The sequence below is a fragment of the Heterodontus francisci genome, chromosome 1 (assembly GCF_036365525.1).
Source record: "Heterodontus francisci isolate sHetFra1 chromosome 1, sHetFra1.hap1, whole genome shotgun sequence".
NCBI lineage: Eukaryota > Metazoa > Chordata > Chondrichthyes > Heterodontiformes > Heterodontidae > Heterodontus > Heterodontus francisci.
Window position 1 is genome coordinate 265,522,865 of NC_090371.1, and position 19,721 is coordinate 265,542,585.

General features: G+C 41.3%; 1 protein-coding gene across 3 annotated transcripts in view; it reads right to left on the bottom strand.

The window, feature by feature from the left end:
* Positions 1–5,551: 5,551 nt before the first annotated feature.
* Positions 5,552–19,721, bottom strand: part of tbc1d14 (TBC1 domain family, member 14) — a 120,872-nt gene continuing 106,702 nt past the window's right edge. For all 3 annotated transcript variants that reach the window (XM_068044055.1, XM_068044045.1, XM_068044065.1), the window contains 2 exons: positions 13,839–14,097; positions 5,552–9,758 (listed from right to left, as the gene is read on the bottom strand). In XM_068044055.1, the coding sequence (XP_067900156.1) occupies positions 9,693–9,758; positions 13,839–14,097 (325 nt within the window). In that variant the 3' untranslated portion in view covers positions 5,552–9,692. The remainder of the gene's footprint in view (positions 9,759–13,838; positions 14,098–19,721) is intronic.

Below are 19,721 nucleotides of genomic sequence, written 5' to 3' on the forward strand. Positions count from 1 at the left end.
CCAGTACTGATAGCTACAGAGAAGCTATTCATTGACGGAGTAAAAGTTTCTGTGGCACATGAACACACACCTGTTATGAGAGCAGAGGGTTGCACGAATACCATCAATGATGCTCCAGACTTTAGACAATCCCATTTGAAAAGTGCAGTTTGCTGTCAAACTGTTGCCAGTTGTCATGGGAAAATTAGTTGTTTAGTCTGGCCAAAAAAAAAGGAATTATTTACTGGCACAAAGGCTAATGTAATAGAGGTCACTTGTGGTTAGAAATGAATTTGAGGCATAAATTTTCAGAACTGCACAGACCCCAACATGCCATTGCTTTGCCTGTCCTGGAGTCTGACTGTAGGCCAGTCATAGGCAATGGTGCTACTGACTAGGATACAGCTAACACCTAATAACAGTGTTCTGAAACTACATAATGCAACTGGTGGTTATTGTTTCATGGAACCTGGTGGCTTTCCGTAATAATGGATGACTAAGAATTAAAAGCTACGGTAATGACCTGAAAGACATTCATGCATTGAAAATATATTTTACATCTACAATCATTAAATAATTTTCCAATTGGACAGTCATGTAAACCTCTGGTTCTATAAGGGTGAAGGTTTCAGAACATCAAGGGGTCATGGGTGCTAAATCCGAAACTGATGAAATTCGTACCAAAACGTCAGAGTCAGGTCTCAATCTGGTTCCAAGTGCTGTCAGATCACAGAAACATAGAAAATAGGAGCAGGAGTAGACCATTTGGCCCTTCAGGGGTGCTCCACCATTCAAAAAAGATCACGGCCGATCGTCTAATTCAGTACCCTGTTCCCACTTTCTCCCCATATCCCTTGATCCCTTTGGCATTAAGATCCTCACCTAACACAGCTTGGACTTGTAGTGTGTGACTCCATCATGTTGTAAAGCTAGGTTTTAAGGCTGTTTAGTAATCAGCTATTAATTCAAAATGACTGATGAATTGAATGCATCAGAAACATCGAAAATAGGAGGAGTAGGCCATTCGGCCCTTCGAGCCTGCTCCACCATGCATTATGATTGTGGCTGACCATCCAACTCAGTAACCTGTTCCCACTTTTGCCCCATACCCTTTGATCCCTTTAGACCCAAGAGGTATATCTAACTCCTTCTTGAAAACATACAATGTTTTGGCCTCAACTGCTTTCTGTGGTAACGAATTCCACAGGCACACCACTCTCTGGGTGAAGAAATTTCTCATCTCAGTCCTGAAAGGTTTACCCCGTATCCTTAGACTATGACCCCTGGTTCTGGACTCCCCCACCATCGGGAACATCCTTCCTGCATCTAACCTGTCAAGTCCTGTTAGAATTTTATAGGTTTCTATTAGATTCCCCCCTCACTCTTCTGAACTCCAGCAAATATAATCCTAATCGACTCAATCTCTCCTCATACGTCAGTCCCACCATCCCAGGAATCAGTCTGGTAAACCTTTGCTGCACTCCCTCTATAGCAAGAACATCCTTCCTCAGATAAGGAGACCAAAACTGCACACAATATTCCAGGTGTGGCCTCACCAAGGCCCTGTATAATTGCAAGACATCCCTGCTCCTGTACTCGAATCCTCTCACTATGAAGGCCAACATACCATCTGCCTTTTTTACCGCCTGTTGGACCTGCATGCTTACCTTCGGCGACTGGTGTACGAGAACACCCAGGTCTCGCTGCATATTCCCCTCTCAGTTTATAGCCGTTCAGATAACAGTCTGCCTTCCTGTTTTTGCTACCAAAGTGGATAACCTCACATTTATCCACATTATACTGCATCTGCCATGCATTAGCCCGCTCACTCAACTTGTCCAAATCACCCTGAAGCCTCTCTGCATCCTCCTCACAATTCACCCTCCCACCCAGTTTTGTGTCATCTGCAAATTTGGACATATTACATTTAGTTCCCTCATCTAAATCATTAATATATATTGTGAATAGCTGGGGTCATAGCACCGATCCCTGCAGTACCCCAATAATCACTGCCTGCCATTTGGAAAAAGACCCATTTATCCCTATTCTTTGTTTCCTGTCTGCCAACCAATTTTCTATCCATCGCCAATCCCACGCGCTTTAAATTTTACACGCTAATCTCTTATGTGGGACTTTGTTGAAAGCCTTCTGAAAGTCCAAATAAACCACATCCACTGGCTCCCCCTCATCAACTCTACTGGTCACATCCTCGAAGAATTCTCGTAGATTTGTCAAGCAAGATTTCCCTTTCCTAAATCCATGCTGACTCTGCCCGATTCTACCACTGTTCTTTAAGTGCTCTGCTATAAAACCTTGGATAATGGACTTTAGAATTTTCCCCACTACCAACGTCAGGCTGCCTGGTCTATAATTCCCTGCTTTCTCTCTACCTCCCTTTTTAAATAGTGGGGTTACATTAGCTACCCTCCAATCTGTAGGAACTGTTCCAGAGTCTATAGAATCTTTGAAGATGACCACCAATGCATCCACTATTTCAAGGGCCACTTCCTTTCGCACTCTGGGATGCATACCATCAGACCCTGGGGATTTATCGGCCTTCAATCCCATCAATTTTCCCAACACCATTTCACTATTACTGATTTCCTTCAGTTCCTCTCTCTCACAAAGCCCTGTGTTCCCCAACATTTCTGGTATGATATTTGTGTCCTCCTTTGTGAAGACAGAAATAAAGTATGCATTTAGTTGGTCAGCCATCTCTTTGTTCCCCATAATAAATTCCCCTGTTTGACTGTAAGGGACCTACATTTGGCTTCACCAATCTTTTTACAGTCAGTTTTCATGTTCCCCGCAAGCTTGCTCTCGTACTCTATTTTCCCCTTCTTAATCAATCCCTTGGTCCTCCTTTGCTGAATTATAAACTGCTCCCAATCCTCAGGTCTGCTGTTTTTTCTGGCAAATTTATATGCCTCTTCCTTGGATCTAATGCTATCTCTAATTTCCTTTGTAAGCCATGGTTTGGCTACCTTTCCCGTTTTACTTTTGCGCCAGACTAGGATAAATAATTGTTGCAGTTCATCCATGCGCTCTTTAAATGTTTGCCATTGCCTATCCACCGTCATTCCTTTAAGTAACGTTTCCCAATCCGTCATAGCCAACTCTCGCCTCATACCCTCGTAGTTTCCTTTACTAAGATTCAGGACCCTAGTCTCAGAATCAACTACGTCACTCTCCATCTTGAAGAAGAATTCATGCCCAAGGGGTGTCACACCACTAGATTGTCAATTATACCTCTCTCATTACACAATACACAGTCTAGGATGGCCTGTTCTCTAGTTGGTTCTTCAACATATTGGTCCAGAAAACCATCCTGTATACACTCCAAGAATTCCTCCTCTACAGTATTGAGACTAATTTGATTTGCCCAATCTATATGCAGATTAAAGTCACCCATAATTACAGATGTTCCTTCAGTAGAAGCTACTGGAGCTATGTTGCTACTGTGTAAAAATGATTGCATACTCCTGAGAGTCAATCAGGACATTACTTGACAATTGTATTAAAAACTTTCCAGGGAAATTAAGAGCCATTGTATAAGCTTTTTTTAAACCAACTATCAAAGTCCTTAAAATGCTTTATGATCTGTGATAAAAATAAAATGCAATGTTACGGTCTGAAATGCACTGCCTGAAAGTGTGGTGGAATCATTCAATACTAACTTTCAAAAGGGAATTGGATAAATACTAGAATAACTTGCAGGGCTATGGGGAAAGTGCAGGATAGTGGAACTAATTTGATAGCACTTCAAGGCCAACTGACAGACACAGTGAGACAAATGGACTCTTTTGTGCTGTATGATTGTTTGACATTGTATGTGACACAACTCAACAGCCTCTCCAGTAAAACCAAGCCTATGCATACACTACTATTGGTCAAGTCCAGGTAATCTGCCTTTGGCTATATATGTGTTTTTTAGAGCAACAGCAGGTGGTCATAATCTTTCTGGGCTGCAATCTCATCGGCCGTACATCCCTTCTCCAAGCAGAGAGAGATTGGCACAAAGACATCCATGCACACAGAACTCTCATTTATATAAGCATCCTTATTGTGCTTAGGACATCTGTGCTTCAAAGCTACTGAATTAAAACACTTACATTTTGAAAGTAATTTTATGAGCAAACAGCCAATATGTGCACAGCAAAATTTGCCGAAGAGCAATGAGATGAATGACCAGATTATTGTTTTTTTGGTGGTGTTGGTTGAAGAATAAATGCTGGCCAGGACACTGGCGAGAACTCGCCTGCTATCCTTGGAATAATGCTGTTGGAGCTTTTATGTCCTGCACAGACAGATAAGGCCTTGGTTTAATGTTTCACCCAAAAGACATTGCATCTGGCAAAACACCAATTTCTCAGTATTACATTAAGTATCAGTAAGTCACATGTTCACATCCTGGAGTAGGACTTGAAGCCACAATTTTCTGACTGAGCAAACACTGAGTTGACATAAATAGGCTAACTAAAGACAGAATTCACATCACAATTTTACTCTCACCATCTTCAATTCAGTAATGCAAAGCTACCTATCAAAAGCCATTCTGCTTTTACCAGCACCAGGTCATTTAAGGTTCTGTGTTTTTTCCTGGAAACAGATGCAGTGAAATGAAGCTCCAAGGATGAGTTGGAAAGGATATAAATTAACTTCACTTCTTGGAACATAACTTAAAAACAAATTACTTAAAATGATTTCAGTTTTTATTATTGCAGCAAAGGTTAGAGCTGTAGTTAATTTGAGATTGTCCTAAAGTAATATCTTGAGGGCAGACCCAGCTGTGTCATATCTTCACTCACTTTGGGAAGTCATTCTTTTGAACAGCTTGAATGCATAGCTGAGGTCATCTCACAAATTCCATCTTAAAAATATCTGTTAATCCAGCCATCTACCTCTTCTTTCAAGACCTCAGAGGATGATAGCAGAATCAATCAAGGTAAAGAAATATTGGTAGAAAGAATAATCTACACTGACTGCTGTGCATTGTAGAGAGACAGAAAAGACACATTAACGGGCAGATTGATTATTCATTATTGAACTCCACTATGTAATGTTTAATTTATCAGACCAAGGAAACGGAATGCCAATGTAAAATATAACTAGCAATCTTACCACCACCAGATAGACATTTAATAGGCTGCGAGCTTCAGATTTTTACATTCATTTAACAATCTCTTCAAAAACTTAAGCAAATTTAATATGTATTTTTGTATAGCAATATTTAAAAAAAATATTTTGAAGCAGTGCTACAAAAATTCAATACAAGTTCAGAATTTATCATGAGTTTGAAAAGACGGGCTATGCGGGTAGTTCACTAATGCTAAGGTGGTGCTCACGCTTCAAGTCCAAGTTGCCAAAATCTCCCTGAAGCCACTACCATAACATCTAAGGCCACCTTTTGCTCTGGCATGATCTATCGCACCGATAACCATTTTAAGTGTCTCAATTAACAGTTTTAGTTTAAAATCGGTTTTCAGAACTTCATCTGAACTTAGTAATAAAAAAAACAGGGTCATGGTTGTGGAGCTGCAGGATCCCACTGAAAACTCAATAAGAGGAAACATTTCACTATCAGTTTGACTTTATTTAGATATTTCTTTTAGGAAAACATCTTATTTACATATGAAGGGAAATCTTACATTCTGTACTTAGTATAGCTTCATTCATAATCGGTTGAATAAACACTTCCCAGCTTTGCTCAGTTTAAAGCATTTACAGCCAAGACAGAAATATACTACAAAGACCAATAGGATATGACCCATTATTAAAACTGCAAGCGTGGTTTTCAAAATGTTAGTTCATAAAATTGAAACTGTACCAATTACATTCCAGTGATTGTACAATTAATAAATCGTACTTAAAATGTGTGAAAATTGCTTCCAGTGCCAAAACAGCAGGAACTTCGTGAAATCCAGAAATCAGGAGTGACATCTGTCTCAAAAAAAACAATGCAAGAAATAAATCACACTGCAGTCAAAATGAAAGGGTACTGTGCATGGTCCTCCAAAACAGATATAAACATAGTCTTTAAACATTTCAATCTGTACAACATGAAACAATCTAATTCGACTGAGACTTATATACACATCATAATTGCATTGTTTGTCATTAAGTACCTCAAACCTAATCTAATTAAAGAAAATGTCCTCAACTACGTCCCAGATAAGGGATATTTCATGATAAATTCTTCAAAAGAAACTGTGCAAATATTCAATTATTGCAGCATTTAACTCTTCACACTACCACAACAAATTTTCATCTGTGTGATGACCCACATCTACATGAAGCACTGAATGATAAAGGTACTGCACACAAACAACTGGGAAAAAATAGCAGTCTAACAAGTATGAGTTAGATAGACTTAATAAACAAGTGCAAATAGGTTGCTCTCTGCAAACATGCCTCCAATATCATACTATTCACATCTCCTACAGCAGTCAGTGGAAAAGGAGTGGCTTAGTTTATAGCTCACTGTTTATATCCTCCATTGGGATAGTGGCCCTGTAAATGGTATTATTTCACCTTTGGCGACAAAGTTTTGCATAACCCAGATACACAATTGTTAATTTGACCTAATTGTTGATTTTGCAATTAACTAAAATAAAACATATTCTTGACCTTTCAGTAATGTTACACTTTTTTTTTTTAAGTCAATTTTTAAACCTGGAAAATGTTGCATTTGATTTCAAATTGGATTTCCAAATATAGCAACAGTTCTATGGGCTCCTCCAATTCTTAATTTGGAGATTATTCTGTATGGCCTAGTCTCTGCTGATTAAAGTCCTACTACACATCAACTCACTGAGGAGTTTGCATAATGATAACACAAGAATGAAATAGCTTACAATACAGCTGATGAGGCCAACTACTTTGGTATTGTGAGCCATCCACTCCTCAAAAGAAAATTTCAACTCCTGTACGCAAAAACCAAAATAACATCAAGCCTCAGAGGTCATCACATCCTTGTGTTCATAAACCAGGGTTCTCCTATCTTCAGAAGTGCAAACAATGGGATGGCAATTTTAAACACACATACCCTTGATTGTACATTGATCATAAAGCATGGTAAAGATGAAACATGAGCATCAGTTTTTGAGGTTAGTTGGGAATACAATATTTTGGAAGCATTTTAGCAGAAGTTGACCCGATAACCCTGCAAACATATTAACCTGACAGCATGGAACAAAGCCCAGTGATGCAATTAGACGTTGCCAGTTTAAACTTTTGGTGCTAGCTCACAGGTCAGGATGTTACTGGACATAGTGTTAATCAGCAACTGTCCTGATGAACATATTGCATGCACATCACTATCAATTCAGTAACTCATCCCAACATGCATCACTATTAACAAATTTCAATACCAAACAAAGTTTTAACAATTAGGATTCATTTCAAAATGCTTTTGCGTGTAAAAGTATCTTATCGCCAGAGGTCTCTTAGTGTTTGTTTATGCTAAAAAGCCTTTAAAGTTACAGGTTTGATTGCTGGTTGGTGCAAGTCAACTGATCTCTGGGTACTGGTGGTGGACTGCTATAGTCAGTTACAGAAATCATGGGGCAATGGTTGATGAGGAAGAATACTGGCCAGTGGTTCTACTCAATATTGAATGACTCCTGCTGGAACATGCATGTTGGATGGAGAGGTTGCAGGGCTGAAAGGCAGTGATGCCCCAGTGGTAGAAATGCCTACCCAACCATTTCGGCTCAAAATGAACTGTAACGACTTGGGTGAAATATCATGCAAATCTAACAACACAAGAGTTTTTACCTTCAGAAGAACATGAAAAATCATGTCTGGGAAAGAATCGGAGTAGGAAAAAATCAAATCTTAATGTGCATACAATTTGGAAATATATTTAATCATGTTCTGTATTACTTTAGATGAAAATATATTTGGAATAGATGGATCATTTCAATTACAAAGTGATAATTTAATTCAACAGTTCCTACATTGATTAAGTGATTTATGATAATGCCCAGAACTCCAAACTGCAGTCACAGTTTTTTCTTCGAGTGCTTATTGCTCCATCTCTCTTGAAGGTCTGAACTAATATGGCATCATAGGCATCACTGATACGGTGATGCCCTACAGATTAGCCCAATTCTTTTCTCACCTGATGTTCAAACATGTGGACTTTCCAATAGAGATCATTTATAGCAATCAGGAGCTGGGATCCTTGTTGATTTTTAAAAAATCCTCTTTAGCCTGCTACTCTGGTTAAGAGCTACTAAGTACAGTCCAAGAATCAGACCCAAGTACTATTGGTCATTATGGGTTAGTTAAATCAGTGCCTCTACCAATTGAGCCATTGATGGAATACAAGTGAATGATTTATGATTGTAACCAGAATTCCAAAATTCACATATTTTACAACACGTTGATATTTTCAGTATGCCAATGCCAAATAGCCTATGAAGCTACCAGTACAAGTGAGTAATGATACAAGTGCGACCATCTCCAACATTTCCAGCAGCTGTTAAAAGGAAGTCTGCTTATTAACTTCCCTTGTCAACTTCTGGTGGTATAGCAAGCCACTTATCAATTGCTCAATCACAGGAAACTGCCTGAGTTGCAGAATGGCAAAGAACATGCCACACATCCATGTGTGCGCAAGCACGAAGCACTGTCTTCTGCGACTCCACAGTAACGGCTCCTTCCTGTACTGTAAAGGTAACATTAAACTCATTGACATACAGATGCTAACTTTTTAAAAACTAATTGCAATGAATAGATTGATTGTAGCAATAGCTACACAGTCAAAATATGGAGGTTTTATAACAATAATGCTGATGTAGAAACTGCATTATGGTGTGTGGCCTGCAAAAAAGAAACACTTAGTTTACTGCTAAAAATCATATTTTGTACATTATTCATTACGTTTAACGAGACTCATTTGTTTGCACAAGCAGCAACAAAAAGACAGCTGTATTTCAATGTAAAGCTTATGAAAACATTCAGTGGCATGATTCTAAACAGTTCATAATGAATGAATGCAGCCACACTTCTGTCTTCTCCTTTAACTCAAGGTGATATCAGATATAGGTCAAATTACTAGGAATGTGTATATAGTTATATATTTTTTTAAATGCTGAAAAGGAGGTAAAGTACAAATATTTTTGAATGAGCTGAAGTTAAATGCTTCCAGCTATAAAAAGTAAAAAAAAAATGGTTGGAAACATTAATTTATGGTTTAAGTTTGACATTATCTGGATCTCCAGACACAAGTGGCCTAAACTGAAGACAGCTGGAGCTGAAAGGAAAACTGTACTGACAAATTTACGAACCCATTCCATTACCTGTTTTTTGAATCTGGATAGGAGCGATTTACAAATCACAATCAAATGTGTGACGATACTGGCAGTACATTATGCACCATCCACTTAAAATGCTTTTATAAAGTTGATCAAAACAACTGAAGTTCTGTTGTACTGTATTAATGAGATTTAAAATTGTTCAAATAAAGTAATATCATGTGATAGATAGGAGATGAGGCTGTTCAAGATTCTTAAGGCTGCATCCATGATTTCAATTATGTAAATATATTCTTTTAAGGCTAACTCCAATGTTAGTATCAGATAATTTGAGGATAGTTGTAAATCACAGTGAAGAACCCCATCACTGTGATTTACAAAGTCTAATTTGCATTTTTGAATCTAACGGCCATAATGTATTGCAACATGGCTTCAAATGTTCAAATGTGAAGGTCATCGTTTCAGAACAGAGCTTCCTTTATCCAGCTCTCTTGTATCTTTCTGCAATGCTGACAGTACCTGAGAGTTGAAAATTAAAAAAAAAACATTATTTAGCATGCGTGAAACCAATGCAGTACTTCAGATTATTTATTGGGGTTAAGTCTTGCTAAATAAGACTGCAAAAGAGATAACTATGTTGCAACTTGAAAAAAAATAAACTGAAGATTCAATTTCCAAATTCTTGAGGGAGCCAGTGGGTAACTACAATGCTGAGAGTCAAACTGGGCCGACAGACCACAAAAATCTCACATGCAAGTGAGGCTAAATAATGTGCTACACTCCTCTATGGACAGACATGTAGAGGGAAAGGACAGAATAATGGGGGGGGGGGGGGGGATAAAATGAAAACAAAAGTTGATTTCCCATCATATCTGAACATGACAGTTCATGTATGAATGGAGTGATTTTCTGTAGGAAGGATAGGCTATTCATGTATAGTTTTGTTACAGGAGTGAAGTGACCGTTTGCGGTGTATTCCATTTTCCATGAGTGGGGAGACCGGCAAGGCAGAACAGAGATCTCCATGATTTGCAAACACAGGAAATGAGAAATAACTATTGGAACAAGCCAGGGTAGGGTATATCTCCAATGGTGCAGAAAGATTAAAAAGAGGCCATTCCACCTGAGCAATTTTCTCAGTATGTTGATCGCCACATATGTCTTTACCTTATGGACTATCACCATATAGCTGGACAGATGACTGGCAAATGAAAACCCCATCATATTCTCTCGGAGGGTCATTCATCTTTGAAATTTTCTTCCCCAGACAGCAGTGGAGGCTGGGTTATTGAAAATATTCAAGGCTGAGTTAGACAGATTTCTGATCTACAAGGGAGTAAAGGGTTATGGGGGACCAGGCAGAAAAATGGAGTTAAGGTCAAAATCAGATCAGCCATGATCTTATTGAATGGAGGAGCAGGCTCAAGGGGCCGAATGGCCAACTCCTATTTCTTATGATCGAGTCTCCAAATCAAGCTATGAATACATCGTGTTAAAAGTGCTACAAACTTCATAATCCTCATGGGGCGGCACAGTGGTTAGCACCGCAATCTCTCAGCTCCAGCGACCTGGGTTCAATTCTGGCTACTGCCTGTGCGGAGTTTGCAAGTTCTCCCTGTGACCGTGTGGGTTTTTGCCGGGTGCTCCGGTTTCCTCCCACAGCCAAAGACTTGCAGGTTGATAGTTAAATTGGCCCTTATAAATTGCCCCTAGTATAGGTAGGTGGTAGGGGAATTGAGGGAAGGTGGGGATGGGGTAGGAATATGGGATTAATGTAGGATTAGTATAAATGGGTGGTTGATGGTCGGCACAGACTTGGTGGGCCGAAGGGCCTGTTTCAGTGCTGTATCTCAAAATAAATAAAAATAAAATCCTCTTCATTCCTGACGCTCAGCATCATGCATAGGCAGAGGTGCCATCTGCTTCGCATAAACATGTTTTATCCCCAAATTGACAACCATTTTGTTAAAGCACTTATGGATTTAATTTTTCTAGTTCCCATACCACCAGTCTTTATTGCCTAACTGATTGAGATTTCCAATTTAATGAAAAATTTAACGCACGGCCAAAATGTACTTCCACATGAGTTCAATGCCAGTGTTTCTTTTGATTATAATTTATTTACCCTGGTGGAGCCCTTCGCATATCCATTTTTATAAAAGACAACAGGATGATCTAGGCAAACAGATTTCGCTTGTCTTGCTCACAGTTTGCTGACAAAACATTCTTGGGCAAAGGCATAATCTCAGTTCAGATAATGAAACTCAGGCCTCAAGTCAGAAAGGTGCAAATTCAAGCTCACTGCATGATCCAAGCACATTAGCTTAGCAGCAGTTAGGGACTACTGCATTACCATCATTTGGGTGAGAAGCAAAACCAAGGCCTGTCTGCTTGTTCTAATGATTTAGATGGCTATTAAGATCTTAGAAGAGCAGAAAGCTTTCCCAATACCTGGCTTAACCGTCACCACAAATAGATTAAGTAGCAACTCATCTCACTGTTGTTTGTGGGATCTTGCTTGTACAATGACTGCACATCACTGACATAACATTCAGGCAGAGACTACTGTATAAAAGGTAATTCCTTAAGTATTTGGAAAAAACTCTAAGTATAAGGGAAAGGAAGGAAACAATTATGGCAGGCAGCTCCAGTTGAAATTATCACCAGCATAAACATGGGCTGAATGGCCTCTTGTGCTGTAATTTCTATCACTCTATAGGGCTCATTGTATAGCAAAGTGATTCGGTGTGCACAAATCTCAGATATAAGGAGCTACATAAATGCAAGTCTTCCAAGTCTCTCTGTTCCCACCGCCTCACCATTCGCACTTATGCTCTAACAGGGAAAAAAAAAGTATGACAACTAAGAGTCTGCCAACTATCAACAGAAACTATATTTCCAGGATCATGAAGTAAATATGCAATGGTATTTCCTAGTCTAGCATCAAAGTAAGAGTTAAACTAGAAGAAAACAGGTTGAATAAATCAATAAGTAATATAGGGCAGAATTTTATCGGCCCCCAGGTGGCAGAACGGAGGTGGGGGGTCCATAGGAAATAGGAGTAGGCCATTTGACCTGTTGAGCCTGCTCCCCCATTCTAACAGATCATGGCTGATCATCTATCTCTATGCCATTTTCCCCCACAATCTCCATATTCCTTGATGTCATTAGTATCCAGAAATCTGTCGATTCATGTCTTGAACATGCTCAATGATTGAGCTTCCACAGCCCTCTGGGGTACAGAATTCCAAAGCTTCACCATCTCATCTCAATCTTAAATTGCATGCCTCTTATTCTGAGACTGTGTCACCTGGTTCTAGACTCACCAGCCAGAGAAAACATCCTATCCACATCTACCGTCACGCCTTGCAATAATTTTATAAGTTTCAATGAGATCACCTCTCATTTTTCGAAACTCTTGAGAATATAGGCCCAGTTTCTGCAATCTCTCCTTATACGATAAACCCGCCATCCCACAGATTAGTCTGGTTAACCTCCGTTGCACTCTCTCTATGGCAAGAATATCATTCCTTGGATAAGGAGACCAAAACTGTACACAATACTCCAGGTACGGTCTCACCAAGGCTTTATACAATTGAAGCAAGACAATTTTACTCCTGTACTCAAATCCCCTTGCAATGAAGGCCAACATACCATTTGCCTTCCTAATTGCTTGCTGCACCTACATACTAGCTTTTAGTGACTCACGAACAAGGACACCCAAGTCCCTTTGAACATCAACACTTCCCAACCTCTGATCATTTAAGAAACACTCTGTTTTTCTACCAGTAAAATAGCAGGGAGTTACATCAGGACGGCTACCTGATGCAGTTCCACCGTCAGGGAAGTTCCCTGGTGGTGGGCTACTAGGCAGATCGACTGCCCACTCCAGGAAGGTGGGCAGCCAATTTGCATAATTAAAGGCCCTATTAAGGCCGACAGCATTTTGCCTACAGCGGGACGCCCCTTCACCAAATGCCCCAATGTGAGGGGAGGCTGCCAGCTTCAGGGAGGTGGCCTCCATGCAGCAGCCTGAGGCTCCATGCCTGACAGAGGGGTCACAGGCAGGAAAGGCAGCCCCCCACTGGCCCAACTAACCCCTCCAGAGGGTTTGTCCTGTGATTGGCAGGGCCTTCGCCTCAGCCATCCTGCATTTTAATTTGTACTTGCCTCTCTGAGGGCGCCTCCATCTTGAGGTGCCCCAAAGTCTCCAATCTGCCCACTTCGCCTGGTGGTGCTGCTGAGGCTTCAGAGCTGCCAGTCCTCTGATTGGGAGGACAGCATCAGGAGCCTGCCCGCTATCCTTAATTGGATGGGAGGCTGCCAGCAGTAAAATTGCCAAGTCATTCCCAACAATGGAAAATGCGGGCTTGGACCCACTTTTCCACTCGATGCTGCAGTCCCAAAGCCCGTAGTAAAACTCAGCACATATTTACAATTTACACCAAATGCTACATATTCTGATGAAAAAGCTGTAAATCAGTTTTTTTTGTAATAACTCAATTTAACTAACTACAACAGAAAAAAAAATTGCTTCGCACCAATAAATTGCAATGTTTTTCTCCCTTATAATACTAAACAGCTTTACTTCACTCTTACCTGAGCCCACTTTTTATTTCTGCTCTGCAACTGAATGGTTGCAATGGCTCCAAACAGATCCTCAGATGACATATCTTCAGGGAGTTTGGTCAGGAACTGTGCCATGTGAATAAAATCCAATTGGGTCAAAATATCCTCATATAGCTTTAAGATCCCCAGAGCAGTTCTGAAGAGAAACTCCTCTCCATCACGGCAGAATACATCCCAGACACGACATGCAAGGTCCAAAGGGAAAGATTTACTGTACAGAGTAAAGATCCTGTAGGGAATTAAACACAACACTGTGCCTTCAATATCATTTAAGTATGACTCGTAGTATTCAAATACTTACTTCAAAAATTACTACAGAACAGTGGGAAGCTGGCAGCCAATTTTTTTTTTTTTAAATTGCTTTACCAATGAAAATGTGCTTTTCAAGTCAATCTAGATGAGACTTTTTCTATTTGTGTACCAAACTCATGCTAATTTAAAAAACATTTTTGTGGATACAAATGCCTACTTGATGCTTGAAGGAGGAGATGGTGGTGTAGTGATATTGTCACTGAACCTGTAATCCAGTGGCCCAGCCTAATGCCTTGGGGATATGGGTTCAAATCCCACCATGGCAGCTGGTGGAATTTAAATTCAATAAATAAAAATCTGGAATTGAAAGCTAATCTCAGTAATGATGCCATGAAACTATTATTGATGATCATAAAAACCCATCTGGTTCACTAATGTCCTTTAGTGAAGGAAATCTGCTGTCCTTACTTGGTCTGGCCTACACGTGACTCCAGACCCACAGCAATGTGGTTGACTCTTAACTGCTCTCTGAAATGGCCTAGCAAGCCACTCAGTTGTCAAAGACAATTAGGAATGGGCAACAAATGCCAGTGATGGCCACATCCCATGAAACAATAAAAAAGTCTTATTCTTCATAAGGACTTACACTAGCATGGTAGAATTCCAGTTTCTTATTTGTTTTGCTTTAAAAAAAAAAATCAGCTGAAATACGAGCACGTGCCATTCATATTACCAGGGCTCAAGGCAGAGAAGGAAGGCAGGCATTTGTCCTCGTCAATACTTTCACTCCCTACAATTTTTGTAGATCCATAATAAAATAAACCGATTGCAAACATTCAATAACAGCACAAAATACATACAAGTTGCGAAGCAATAAGTAGTGCACTAAAAATGTTACATTGTGTGCACTACTCGTCAACCTTTTCCACAACTATCAATATCCATATTTATAATGGAAATTGCCTATAGAAAATGTCATACTGTAATTATACCTTCCCATCAGTGGAGGTGCTACAGTGCTACTATTGGCCAAAGGGTATAATTATAGTATGACAAACTTAGAAACAGCCTCTACCGTTTATAACTCGCACATTGATGTTAATGTGATTCGCCTGCAGTACAGGGTGGCTGGGACAAGGTGTCGCATCTCCGCCCCTGATCACACTAAATAACACCCCATTGGAAGTGGTTAGCAAATTCTGTTACCTTGGGTCCATGGTGACAGACAATCTGTCCCTTGATGCAGAGCTTGATACACACATAGGAAAAGCAGCTACCACCTTTGGCCAACTTACAAAACGAGCATGGGATATCACCAAGCTGACCCTTACGACCAAGCTGATGGCTTATGAGGCCTGTGTTCTCAGCACTTTGCTGTATGGCTGTGAAACATGGGCAACTTACAGCTACCAGGAAAAACAGCTCAATAATTTCCATCTATGCTGTCTGCAACTCATTATGGGTATATCCTGACAGGACAAAATCACAAATGTAACAGTCCTGTCAAAGGCACAGCTCCCAAGTGTGTTGGCACTAATCAAACAGAGGGAGCTTCAGTGGATCGGACACATCCACAGGATGGAAGATGGTCGCATACACAAGAATTTCGGTATGGTGAGGTAGCCGGAGCCAGATGACCGGTGGGATGCCCAAAGCTCGGCTTCAAGGATGGTTGCAAGTGTGACATGAAGGCTCCAAATGTAGACTACAGTACCCCCTAGGAGTCACTAGCTGGCAAAAGAGGGAAATGACGACACATCCTGTGGATTGGTGCGCACTAACACGATGACGAGTTGCTACAGGAGATTGCCAACAGGCACCAACATCAAAAACAACAGCTCACAGCATCACTTGGCAGCTTTGCGTGCAGCACTTGTGGCAGGACCTGCCCCTCGAGGATTGGCCTTCACAGCCATCAGCAAAGGTGCACCAGGAGAAGACACCTCACCTAAATGAATTGCTTGCTGCTTGTTCATCATTTATTTTAAAAAAATTTTTATTTAGAGATTCAGCACTGAAACAGGCCCTTCGGCCCACAGAGTCTGTGTGGACCATCAACCACCCAATTATACTAATCCCACATTAATCCCTTTATTCCTACCACATCCCCACCTTCCCTCAATCCCCCTACCACCTACCTATACTAGGGGCAATTTATAATGGCCAATTTACCTATCAACCTACATGTCTTTGGCTGTGGGATGAAACTGGAGAACCCAGCGAAAACCCACGCGGTCACAGGGAGAACTTGCAAACTCCGCACAGGCAGTAGCCAGAATCGAACCTGGGTTGCTGGAGCTGTGAGGCTGCGGTGCTAGCAACTGCGCCGCCCATATCATCTTTCATAGATGGAAAGAACCCAGCATTATTACAAAAGGGAAGTAATCAGAATATTTTTTTAAAAAGCAGGCAATCTTACTTAGCAAGTGCACCTAAATTGTTAGCAGTGGCATCCAGAATCTTATGATTAAGGCCCAATGGCAGCTCAATATTCCAGGACATAGAATCTTCAAGTGTGACAGGGGAAGGGGTAAAAGAGGACGTGGCATTGCACTGATGATCAAGGAGTCAATTACTGCAGTAAGGAGGGATGATATCTGAGAAGGTTCCTCAAATGAGGCCATATGGGTAGAACTTAAAAAAAGGGGGCAACCATTTGGCTGGGAGTGTACTACAGGCCTCCAAACAGTCAGGGAGGGATCTTGTCTTTGGCCTCCTTATCTCGAGAGACAATGGGTAAGCGCCTGGAGGTGGTCAGTGGTGTGTGGAGCAGCGCCTGAGTGGCTATAAAGGCTAATTCTAGAGTGACAGGCTCTTCCACAGGCACTGCAGAAAAATTTGATTGTTGGGGCTGTTACACAGTTGGCTCTTCCCTTGCGCCTCTCTCTTTTTTCCTGCCAACTGCTAAGTCTCTTCGACTCGCCACACTTTAGCCCAGCCTTTATGGCTGTCTGCCAGCTCTGGCGAACGCAACTGAGGGATAGAGGAGCAGATATGTAGGCAAATCTCAGAAAGGTGTAAAAATAATAGGGTAATAATAGTAGGGGATTTCAACTTCCCCAAAATCAACTGGGATAGTGGTTAGTGCAAAAGGCTTAAAGGGGACGGAATTCTTAAAGTGCATCCAGGAGAGTTTTTGAGCCAGCACGTAGAATGTCCTACAAGAGAAGGGGCAGGACTGGACCTACTCCGAGGGAATGAAGCCGGACAAGTGGTAGAAGTGTCAGTGGGGGAGCATTTCGGGGATAGTGACCATAACTCTAAGATTTAAGGTAGTTATGGAAAAGGACAAAGATGGACCGGAAATAAAGGTACTGAATTGGGGGAAGGCAGATTTCAATATGATAAAACAGGATCTGGCCAAATTGGACTGGGAGCAGCTACTTGTAGGAAAGTCTACATCAGATCAGTGGGAGTCATTCAATGAGGAAATAGTGAGCGTTCAGAGCCAACATGTACCCGTTAAGGTAAAGGGTAGGACCAACAAGTCCAGGGAACCCTGGATGTCAAGGGATATAGAGGATCGGATAAGGGAAGAAAAAAGGAGGCTCATGGCAGATTCAGAGTGCTGAAAACAGCGGAGGCACTAGAGGAGTATAGAAAGTGTAGGGGGGTACTTAAAGTAATTAGGAAAGTGAAGAGGGGACATGAAAAAACACTGGTGGGCAAGATAAAGGAAAATCCTAAGGTGTTTTATAAGTATGTTAAGGGCAAGCGGATAACCAGGGAAAGAGTAGGGCCCATTAGGGACCAAAGTGGCAATCTGTGCGTGGAGCCGGAGGACATAGGTGAGGCTTTAAATGATTTCTTTTCATCTGTGTTCACTATGGAGAAGGACTATGTAGGTGTAGAGATCAGGGAGGGGGATTGTGATATACTTGAACATATTAGCATTGAAAGGGAGAAGGTATTAGCCGTTTTAGCGGGCTTAAAAGTGGATAAATCCCCAGGCCCAGATAAGATGTATCCCAGGCTGTTATGTGAGGCAAGTGAGGTGATAGCAGGGGCTCTGACACAAATTTTCAAATCCTCTCTGGCCATGGGAGAGGTGCCAGAGGACTGGAGGACAGCGAATGTGGTACCATTATTCAAGAAGGGTAGCAGGGATAAACCAGGTAATTACAGGCTGGTGAGTCTAACATCAGTGATTGGGAAACTATTGGAAAAAATTTTGAGGGACAGGATTAATCTCCACTTGGAGAGGCAGGTATCAATCAGGAATAGTCAGCATGGCTTTGTCAGGGGGAGATCACGCTTAACTTGACTGAATGTTTCAAGGTGGTGACTAGATGTGCAGATGAGGGTAAAGCAGTTGATGTAGTCTACAGGGACTTCAGTAAGACTTTTGATAAGGTCCCGCATGAGAGATTGATTAAGAAGGTAAAAGCCCATGGGATCCAGGGCAATTTGGCAAATTGGATCCAAAATTGGCTCAGTGGCAGGAGGCAGAGGGTGATGGTCGAGGGTTGTTTATGCGAGTGGAAGCCTGTGACCAGTGGTGTACCACAGGGATCGGTGCTCGAACCTTTGCTGTTTGTAGTGTACATTAATGATTTAGACATGAATATAGGAGGTATGATCAGTAAGTTCGCAGATGACACGAAAATTGGTGGTGTTGTAAATAGTGAGGAGGAAAGCCTTAGATTACAGGATGATATAGATGGACGGAGCAGTGGCAATTGGAATTTAATCCTGAGAAGTGTGAGGTGATGCATTTTGGGAGGACTAACAAGGCAAGGGAATATATAATGGATGGGAGGACCCTAGGAATTACAGAGGGACCTTGGTGTACTTGTCCATAGATCACTGAAGGCAGCAGCACAGGTAGCTAAGGTGGTTAGGAAGGCATATGGGATACTTGCCTTTATTAGCCGAGGCACAGAATATAAGAGCAGGGAGGTTATTTTGGAGCTGTATAAAACGCTAGTTAGGCCACAGTTGGAGTACTGTGTACAGTTCTGGGCACCACACTATAGGAAGGAGTGATTGCACTGGAGAGGGTGCAGAGGAGATTCACCAGGATGTTGCCTGGGCTGGAGCATTTCAGCTATCAAGAGAGACTGAAAAGGCTAGGGTTGTTTTCCTTAGAGCAGAGAAGGCTGAGGGGGAATCTGATTGAGGTACACAAAATTATGAGGGGCATTGATAGGTTAGATAGGAAGAAACCTTTTCCCTTAGTGGAGGGGTCAATAACCAGGGGGCATAGATTTAAGGTAAGGGGCAGGAGGTTTAGAGGGGATTTGAGGAAAAAAAATTTCACCCACAAGGTGGTTGGAATCTGGAACGCACTGCCTGAAGGGATGGTACAGGCAGGAATCCTCACAACATTTAATAAGTACTTAGATGAGCGCTTGAAACGCCACAGCATACAAGGCTACGGGCCAAGTGCTGGAAAATGGGATTAGAATAGTTAAGTTCTTGATGGCCGGCTTAAACACGGTAGGCCGAAGGGCCTGTTTCTGTGCTGTGTAACTCTATGACTCTAAAGTAGTCGCATGTCAACAAAGTGTGAACAGTTCACTGAAACAGTACAAAGACCAGACTGTTTGCTGAAATCAACACAGCCTTTAACTTAAGTGCAGCGTAATCACTTACTGAACT